Consider the following 10,166-nt stretch of genomic DNA (forward strand, 5'->3'; position numbering starts at 1 on the left):
CTGCAGCCTCAACGTGGACACGTTACATAGTGAAGTGGAAATTGAGTTTCAGGATTCCACCGGTTGGATAAAGTGCCAAGGAAAATATCCATCCCATGGGCTATGTAAACAACAGAACAGCAGTTGCCAACTCCATTATTTGGTGTTATTTCTCTCCCCAGCACAGCGCAGCACTTCCTGATCCTTCTCTAAATACAGACATTTGCCCTATGCGGCTGTGCATACTTTTTTCATTTAAGTGTATTTGCATCAAGTCCCACAGAATTGCTCTTTATATTTTTACTTGTTTTCCAGGGTCTGGAAAGCCTTCTCCATATTACTACTCATCGCCCACAAGAGAGGAGCCCAGAAGAACACAGGTGAATATAACCATTCTGCATAAATGTTTGGTTCCACTTCATTCTTATCTGCTCTTGTTATATACTCTTAGTTTGGTTTATTTGTGCAGAATATTTTATACCGCTGTTCTTATGTATGCAGTATTTTAGTTGTTGTTGTAATACACACACACAATGACATAAAATGATAGCATCATGCATTCAAGGGAAGTAGGAAGATGTACACATTCTTATTATTACTATCATGTTGTCACTGTGCTTCAGGTACTGCTGGTCTGCAGGTCTGACAATTTCATGTCAGAAGCTAATCAGTGTTGTAGTAGGGCTGCAACTAATCTGATCTAATCTGTTTATTTAACCATTTAGGTGATGAAATGTCTTTGTCTGAACAACTGTTTTAAAGATATTTAGTTAACAATGATTTGCAAGGCAAATAATTTTTTGATGATTGACTAATTGTTTCAGGTGTACCGGGAGTCATTCTTCAGAGTAAGAAAGCAAACTTGTAATCCCACCTTTGAAAAAAAAACATTTTCTTCAAGGAAGTATTTGATAGTATTGGTAGGGCCATGCCCTTGTTTGAGATCCCTCCACCACGCTGTATAAACCTGGCAAGGACGAACAGCTATTCCACCTCACTTGACTAATAAAAAGAGACTGACACATATTCCGCTGCGGATAAATGACGATGCTGGGAATGACCCAGCACATCAGCTATTGTCTGAGTGAGAGTGAATGTGACTGCTGGGATTGGGATGGTCTGGGTGCGTCTCAGGCACCTGTCACTGTTGGACACATCCATGTGTGCCCATCCAGATAATGGGCACAGTGAAAAAGAGGCAGGAGGGTGGAGACGGGGGGACAAAGAGAGGGTTCTCTTGTGTCCTTCATCCCATCACATTTATAGCAGTTAATGTGTAAGGACAGTCATTACCCCATTAATTTCAGACAAACACAATTCCATCTATCTTCCAGCTTTTTACCATTTACCTTGAAGCAGTTTTCTGTTGCATTAGTGGCTAGAGGCGTGTGGGCTAGGAGGTGATTGATTAGCTTACTGGCTGAAAAAAGCCAGACAAGAGTGCATTTTGCTGAAACTGCTGAGACGTTAGTATATGTTGGTTCATTTTATTACCATGAAGTGGAAGATTGGTTTTAGTGGTTGATTAGAATTCTATGGCATTTCGGGAAATATACTTATTCGCTTTCTTGCTTTCAGATTGGAATATAATAAAAAACTATAGGCTTTGCTTGGCCTCTAAAAACAGCTTTTTTGTGTGGGTGTTTAATGGAGAGACACACGATAAAGTTATACACATTTAATAACAAACTGGATAAAGCCATGAAGTTCATAAAATAACTCCAGCACAGAGAAATCAACGCAAAAATAAAACCGCAACAGTTTGGAAGGTTAGTAAGTTATTACAACATTTCCGGCCGACAAGAGCTGCAGATCAGCTGCAGCACTTGTCTGTGCCCGCCTGAGCGTAGGAGGAACGGGATCTTTAACAAGCTGTTCCGCTTGTTTTGGAGAAGGAGACCAACTTTGGCTCTGATGAAAACTTAAAACAACAGCTTCGGACCCAGTATTTAGCTAGGCTACTTCCATCAGCTGTTTACTGTAAACACACTGCTGCATGCTGGCTTCTATTTCCGAGCAATACATTTAAAGCCAATCTCAGTCGGACATTGGCGAGACTTGTGTGGATAACAAACTGGATAACGCCATCAAGTTCTTAAAATAACTCCAGCACAGAGAATGCAACACAAAAATAAAATTGTGACAGTTTGGAAGGTTATTAAAACATTTCCAGCCGACAAGAGCTGCAGATCAGCTGCAGCATCACGTCTGTGTTCGCCTGAGCGTCAGAGGAACGTGATTTTACGAGCTTTATTACCTGCTGTAATCAGCTGGTCTGCAACTTTGGACCCAGTATTTAGCATAGCTTCATCAGCTGTTCGCTGTAAACACACTGCTGCACGCTGGCTGCTTTTTCCGAGCAGGCACATGCCTTTGGTGTGAGAGACCCAGTTTCAATCCCCCACTGTGACCCATCAACCAATGTGTCCCTGAGCAAGACACTTAACCCCTAGTTGCTCCATGAAAGCGTCAGCTAAATGAATAAATGTAATGCCAACGTATGATCTCAGGCGGACATTGGCGAGACTTTAACAAGGTTGGAAAAGAGAGGAGCAGTCTTAGAAAAATACCCAACATTCTCCAGTTAAAGCTAGTAGCCTCTACTCGCCCATTCAGAAATTCACTGCAAGGCAAGCCGTTACTTTCGAAAAATACTGACCCCCGAGCAGGGACTTTTTGGTGGGTAAATAAAGACCCTACAAATAAATTTAGGCCCATTGTCCCTTCGGTGGAAACAGAGTTCCTCAAAGGTTCCTAGTTCCAGGGTATAGTTCCTTCGGTCGAAACTCAGCTTATAGTACACACATGGATCATGGATTTCCTGTGTGTGCCCCTCACAGTATAGAGATAATTACATATAGTAAATGTATTGAATTGCTAAAAAAAAAATGGATTTGATTTTATGATTTGAATTCATTTCATTATAACCTTTAGTACATTGCTTGGGTAAATGTAGTTAGTTGGTTGCCACTGTTGCCTCTTGGTCTTATTTCCATGAAAATCAGTTAATCATACCCTACTTGTCTCTTTCCCTTGCAGCCTATGTATTATACAGAAGACCCGGGCAGGAGAAACTATGATACTTACAGAATGTACCTGCAGCATCCCCACGGCTACGACGACCCGTACTTGGAGGAGGTTATCGCCTACCCACCCTCAGTCGACTACAGCTCCCAGACTCATGGACTGAAATCCACCACCAACTATGTGGACTTTTATGCTAGCACACGGAGGCCTTCCTACCGGGCAGAGCAGTACCCTGGCTCTCCTGACTCCTGGGTATAGGTCTGGAGGTGCCTCCTGTGTTACAATCAAAAACCTTTCATCCCTGATTTATCATTTAGGGGCGGGGCGCCACGAAAGCACCAACAGACTTTTTCATGAACTTGGCTTTATAAGTGTGTTCGTTTTAAAGTGAATGAGTGTGTATGGAGGGAGAGTTCAACTGAGCGATGGCAGATGGAAAGATGGAATGTGTGCCAAAGAAGGAAATCAAGGAATGTTTTTTTTTATTTTTATTAATTATCATTATTTTTTTATTCAGTAGAGAAAGATGGAATCATGCTGGGTGTCTGTTGCAGGACGATACTGGACACTACCGTGAGGAGACGCGTGTCCTGTTCTGTCTAGATTTTAGTTTTATTTTCTTTATGAAACTCGTAGCTGTGATAGCATGGTGAAAGGCGTGAGTCATGTGAGAGAGGGTCCGTGGTAAGATGTCAAGATGGGGAAATGTGTATGTGCCGAAGCCAAAATGGATCATGAACTCATATCTGTAAAAAATAAAATAAAAATAGTAAACTAATGTTAGATTGTACAGAGGGATCAAATTGTATCTGTACTTAATGTTGAAGCTGTGTAATGCCATGGAGTCTTGTACATTTCTTTCATGTTGTTGTAAATACAGAAAAAAACATGTTAACTGGTTTACACTCATCAGCACTGGTTATAAAAAAAAAAAGAAAAGAAACTTGTGCCATGTTAATTCTCTATAGATATATAAATATATGAAGAAATATGTGGACAAAAGATGGCATCATAACACAACCATGCTAAAATAATAAAAGGTCAGTTTTGTTTTTTAAAACACATTGTGTAATTGCATCTTTCCACACGTACAGTGCTGTTTTCTATGCACAAACAAAACGGTAATGTTTCATTACATTGAATTTACACAAACATGAGTAGTGGGAGGCCAGCTTCAAACCAGCAGACCTGTTTCATAAAACTGCTCTGTATTTAAGTAGCATTAAATGGGAATACTTAAGCACAGCAGCAGTCCCTCAAATTTGTGGTTAAGTGCAGTATTTGAGTAAATTACATTGAGTAAGTTACATTTCACCACTGAATTACACACACGTTTACACACCCATAGGTGTTTTCATGTTCGACATATTCCTGATTCACCTGTTGTTGGGGCACAAGTTGAGTAACTTTTTAGTATGAGGAGGGTTTTAACACTCAGCGAAGCTCCACTCAACCTCATCCTGAAAAGAAGTCTATTACTCAGCCAGAACAGCTGGACATACCTGTAATGATCTATGGATTTGTTCTCATACCATATTGTAGTTCTAAACTGGGCTGTGTTTTGTCCTGACAAAATCTATTTAAACAGAGATGGTGGTGCCCTGTTGATCTATCTTAGTTACTGTCAGTCACAGTAGTGACATAGTAGTGAATGCAATAATACAATTGTTATTAATATTAATTATTAATATTATTAATAATATAATCAACAAAATGTGCTTCAACCGTGAGTGTGTGTGTGTGTGTGTGCTTGTCTTGCACTGTCACAAAACATTAGCACTAACAACTTGCATGAACAACATCTACATAGACACACAATAAACTTGATTTAAGTTTGAGTAAAATTATTAATTTTTTTTTTTTAATTACCTACTGTTTCATTTGGAAAAAGGACTAAACTGAGCATGTGCAGAGTGAATCAGGTCATTCATAAGTTGTCCCCTGTTTGGCATTTTGTCTGTCGCTATCTTGGAGTTTTTTTTGCAATATTTGGATGAGACTGTGGAGCTAGCTAGCTTGGTTAGCAAGGTACAGCGGTAATTCCCGTTAACTGATTTTAACCAGGATAAATTTGGCATGCAGGAAACGGACTTAAAACAAAATGAACTCTGCCCTTGTGGTCACACAGTCCTCTGCAGCCAACGCAGCAGACCTCCAGCAACAACGGCAGAGGAAACCGAAGTTGTCAGACTTTCATACCGCTATTCTGTCTTTACACTCGGAGTAATGTTGAAACGTTTTAACTTAAATCAAGAGACAAAAGCGAGTCAAGTAGAATAAAGTAGAGTTGAGCTGGTACCAGCAGTGGAGAAATGCCATTAGTAATTATGGTCCCATTCAGAGGAAAATAGCCCATAAAACAGGGAATGCTTTAGGGTCTGTGAGCATGACTGTCCGGCTTGCTAGCTACCCCCGCCGGTGTTATGCCGAGTTTTGCCTGCCTGCCAAGAATTGCATGCACCTCCAAATACTGCTTTTAAACGCTATGTGGGGTTTATCAATGGTGATAAATGATTCAAAGTATATATTTTATGAACGTTTAGAGTCTTTAATATTTTAATACACTTAGTAGAAGTACCATCCCTTGACATTCAGTAAATATAGCTTATGTGGTGATAACGCCGTTTGATCAATGACCACAGCAAAATGTCTGACAAGGACCTAAAGAGGTGGATGCATAATTCGGCAGATCATATTTTGTAGGCTACCTGCTGAGATTTGCATCCACCTCTTTTCTCAGCATAAATGACCGTTATCACCCGCGAGGCGCATGCAGTTCTCGGCAGGCAGGCAGAATTCGGCACAACACCGGCACCTCAACTCGATCCGCCATCATTTTTTTGTAAAACTGGCAATATTGGAAATCTACACAGTTGATTTCTCACCTCAAAACTCAGAAGTGGATTTAGTGTAAAATATAAAACACTGGCCTCCCTCTCGCGCTCGCAATGACGAAGCAGTGAAAAGTGACGATTCTCTCTAACCGATCAGTAGTGTTTTCACGTCATCTTTTGGTATCGCCTCAGCTCGCCTAGAACCTCGACAGGAGGTGATATGAAAAAAAGCAGCAGGTACCAGGAACAACTTTTCCCTAATGGACAACCAAAAGAGACGAGTAGGGGCGAGTCGAGCAGGTACTATGCAGTGGTAAAGGGCCATAAATGGACATCGTGCTGTGGAATGAGACTACAGACTGAGACCAGAGTGTTTACTGAGGTAGGGGAGAGCAGGTGAGTTGAGCCAATTTTTACTTGATGTGTCAGAAATAAACTGTTTTCAAAATATGGCTTTCCAAAATAAAGTGGACTCTTGGCTCAACTTACACTATATGAGGGGTGAGTTGAGTTGAGTCATTTCATCATACAAACTCGAATGCCATTTCCCAAAATTTAATTGCATTTAGTAGTGAAACATTGCAGCTATGTCTCCCAGTTTTTTTGATATCAAGGTATCACTTTAAAGCCATCCTGTTTATGGTCATGTCCTGTGCCCCCTGATGTATGGACTTCACATTTTATACCTCTCCCACTACTCTGTCCAAATACATAAGAGGAGTTGAAGCCTGTCTGTCTTCCATTTATAGAAGCATGACATGATCACGCTTAGACCAGAATCTGGTCTAAAATTATGTCACATCATTTCGGTGATGCATGATAATGCAATGTAAAATAGCTGTCTCTACTTCCCCCAGGTCTTTAAATGTGTATTCATATAACCAATTTTGTCTATGGGTTGCAGAGAAAGAAGGGGTGGCTCAGCTTCCCCCCAGGCTCAAATCACCCTGCTCTCCCCTAATGAGTCAAGTCATTTTGCTATTATTTCTAATGGAACCTGAATTCTTTGTGCAACCAGCTGAGTCTCTCCCTGCTGGCCGTCAGAGAGAATGCAGGTTTAAGGGACTTGCATTGAGAATATTGTCCGCATTTGCTTCACTTTTCAGACCAGAGGTTCACGCTTGGTTAGTTACAACCATCCCCGGTCTCCCCTACCTCAAAGCACGTTTCACAACGTTAGGTGGAAAAATGTAGTTCAACCTTTTTTTTTTATACAGTCTGTGATTTCAATCCGTGCACACAGTTTTCAGAGTGAACGCGCCCTTGATATCTTATTATTGTAATAAGAAAGTAATGTGTTGTTGTGCATCACTGAGATTGTGTTTTTGTAGGTATGTTGCGCTGAGTTTTATTTATTTTAATTCTCCTTAAATAGTATTAAACTTTATGTTGATATCGCCATTGTATGATTGATGAAATAAAGGTGCGTCACCGAGACTGTGCGATTTTATATTTTCAAAATAAGACAGGTCTTTAAAAGGGGAGCATTTTAAATACATGTACACAAATACACGAGTATTTCTCAGACATTAATTGGATTTAAATGATCAATATGAAACATTGTGTCGCCATTTCAGTTTCACTTCATTAATCAAAGCAGCCAGTGAAAGATTGAAACAGGCGTTTCCCCCAACTGCAGGCTTCCTGTAGCTACACAGGATGACGTCATCTCTGTTTGAGCATAAAAACAACCAAGTGGGCGTCGAGTTTTGTGCCTTCTTTGCTTTTGTCCGTAAAGTTTTGAAAATGGTGCAACAACTCTCCAAATCTGGAGCGAAGGAGACTCCTATGCTGAAAGCTGGCCACCCTCCAGCAGGTAAACTGTTCACGCTGACTTACAGCTGCACTGTTGAATGTTTTACTACACAAAAGCCAAAGCGTTGGTGGTTTTCACCGCTCGACACAGATAAAGAGACGTGCAGACCGAGACGTTGAATCAACTTCTCTTCAGCGTTTTACCTTCATTTATTCTGCTTTTTCCCCCTTCCTGTTGTGATACACAGGTGCATTGTAATCGTATCGCGGGGAAACTAATTGATTCGTCGGTGTCTGTAATAATGCAAATTGCATCAATCGGGTTGAGTTTTTGCAAACCTGATAACGTTAAACCCTCATGCTTTCTGTTCTGCAACAGGGCCTAAAAGTAACACCGTGTTCTCACTGGTTAAACCCTTATACAAGCGCAATTGAATGCATGCGAAATCCTATCGTTTAAACGGGCTGTTATTAGAAGCATTTTGACATTGAAATTATTTATTGTTTTGGGGGGTCTTCTTAACGCAATTTTGCTTGTATAGCCTACTTGTACTGTAGCTGGGGTGGGCACTTTATTTCAGAAGTGTGTGTCTCTGTGTGTATCTTTGTATATATTTTTTTTAATACTTATTGAAATTCTCATTGCATCCTAACATCAATGAATAAAATCTCTGGTCCTACATCCTTTTTTGGGAAAACGCTGCAGACCACTTGCTCAACTTGGACTCTAGTCACAAGCAATGCCCTGCTACCTTTTTATCACTGTTTTTAACAGTGACGTCACCCTGCAAAAGCAGCAGTCAGTGCTGGAGTTTCTTAACTTATGTTGCTGTTGATGCATTTTTTTTGTTTGGTTTTTTTAAGGGATTTTGTTTTTCCATGTTCTGACAGAAAGGGGTCGAGCTCCCCAGCATACTATAATCTTTAAAACCTTTTTTTTTTTTTTTTTTAACTTTTCTTCTCTGGGTCAATAGTGAAGGCTGGTGGTAAACGGGTAGCCAAGAAAAGCTTGGAAGAGAGTGGCACCCATGGGACTCCAGAGAAGGAGACTAAGAAGCCTGATAAATTGAGGTAGGCCTGCAGTCTGCATCTACATGTTTAAAATCCAAGGACATAGAAATGGCTTCACTCCTTATGTCACAATTAGCAATGGGAATAACCGCTCTTAGGGCTGTGTTCCTTTACAAGAGCCGGCTCTTCATTTAGTACCACTTCTGCTCGTTACACTCTAAATAAGAAACTTTTGTTCTTATTTGTTGCAAGTAATAAATCTGCAAGTTTTATCATCTGGAATACTTAATCTGAAATTTTCTGTCTTATTGATGGTTAAAAAGTGTACTAGGTCAAAAATAATCAAACCCAGCTCTAACTCGGGAGCCTGCTCGTAGTTCACGACAGATGCATCACTAGTCAGAATGTCCAGCAGCATTTTGAACATGTAGATTACTGAAAGTAAATCTCTTGTATTTGAAACCTGTGATTTTTCAGCAGGTCCCTCGCCACCTCCAACAGGATGCAACAAGTTAGTATCCTTCTGGCAGGAACTCTTGACAAGGTAAACTAAAACAATCCCTTTAAAAATAAATAAATTGGGGGGGGCAGTTCTTACTTTGCATATCAAGTTCACTCCTACTGAGCAAACTGGATTAGTCACAGTGCCTCTCAGGCCACAGAGCTTTGTGGGTAATAAACTCCTGCGTGATGTGTTTACAGCTGAGTCATGACTTCCCAGAGACACCAGTGAGTGTAAGGCACAGCAAGGTGCGTCCCGCAATGGAGAAGACTCACTCACCACGGACCTTTTTCATCCAGCAGCCGAGGAAGTTTTGAACGTGTTAACAATGCTGCAGAGGGAACCATGTTAAGTCAACTGTGAAAGACAAACATGAAGTGTTAAGACACGAGGGGATCTGTGGAGTTAGGGTTGGTTGGGTGGGGTGCTGTCATCAAGCTCTGTATTTACGTTTTTTTTAGAAGAGAGAATTTACTTTTTCAGGCTGTGCTTGTTTGTGAGAATGCTACAAACCCAGCATTCAATGTCCCTTTCCTAATGTTATGAGAGAAATGCTGTAGTTGTATTTACCAGCTGATGAAAAACAGATGGCACTTGGGTATGTTTAATGTGACGGTTTGGGTGTTGTGAGGTTTTTGAAACTGTTTGTTTTTTTCTAGTGAAATCTTCTCTGTAATGCTTGGCACTTATTAGATTTAATAAAAAAAATAAAAGATTGCATGGCATCGCTGGATTGCAGATTTTATTCCTTCTTGCTTCGATAATAAGCTACAATGACCACTAGGTGGCAGCAAATACTTATTTATTAACTGTTTGTATGTGTTCAGGAAGATCTTGGTAAAAATCAAAGGAGTTGCATGCAGCATAACTAACTTTTTTTTTTTTTTTTAAGCATGTATTGCATATAATACACATTCATATGCATTGCAACTGGTGTAAGAAAAGGCTCCAATGACTAAATTCTGTGTGGTTAAAAAAATTTGCCCTCCGTGCTGCCAAAGAAACTATTTTGAATCACGTGAAGTTAAGGTTTCTTTTGATGATCCCAGTATGTTCTG

General features: G+C 40.3%; 2 protein-coding genes across 7 annotated transcripts in view; both read left to right on the plus strand.

The window, feature by feature from the left end:
* pkp4 (plakophilin 4) overlaps window positions 1-4,068 on the plus strand; it is a 75,529-nt gene extending 71,461 nt beyond the window's left edge. For all 4 annotated transcript variants that reach the window (XM_038720405.1, XM_038720404.1, XM_038720402.1 and 1 more), the window contains exons 21-22: window positions 295-359; window positions 3,019-4,068. In XM_038720405.1, coding sequence (XP_038576333.1) covers window positions 295-359; window positions 3,019-3,264 — 311 coding nt within the window. In that variant the 3' untranslated portion in view covers window positions 3,265-4,068. The remainder of the gene's footprint in view (window positions 1-294; window positions 360-3,018) is intronic.
* Window positions 4,069-7,484: 3,416 nt separating this feature from the next.
* dap1b (death associated protein 1b) lies at window positions 7,485-9,833 on the plus strand. Of its 3 annotated transcripts, XR_005444641.1 has the most exons (5): window positions 7,485-7,656; window positions 8,570-8,666; window positions 9,084-9,150; window positions 9,309-9,594; window positions 9,696-9,833. XR_005444641.1 is itself a non-coding variant. In XM_038720410.1 (4 exons), exons 1-4 carry the CDS (start codon window positions 7,500-7,502, stop codon window positions 9,423-9,425), a joined length of 438 nt encoding a protein of 145 aa, XP_038576338.1. In that variant the 5' UTR covers window positions 7,485-7,499; the 3' UTR covers window positions 9,426-9,833. The 3 variants fall into 3 exon arrangements, 2 of the variants coding, with proteins under 2 accessions (XP_038576338.1, XP_038576339.1); XM_038720410.1 differs by having other exon boundaries at window positions 9,309-9,833; XM_038720411.1 differs by having other exon boundaries at window positions 9,087-9,150; window positions 9,309-9,833.
* Window positions 9,834-10,166: the final 333 nt, after the last annotated feature.

Source organism: Micropterus salmoides, unplaced genomic scaffold (genome assembly GCF_014851395.1).
Source record: "Micropterus salmoides isolate LMB-PRFRI ecotype aquatic unplaced genomic scaffold, ASM1485139v1 Ms_hic_scaffold_15, whole genome shotgun sequence".
Lineage (NCBI taxonomy): Eukaryota > Metazoa > Chordata > Actinopteri > Centrarchiformes > Centrarchidae > Micropterus > Micropterus salmoides.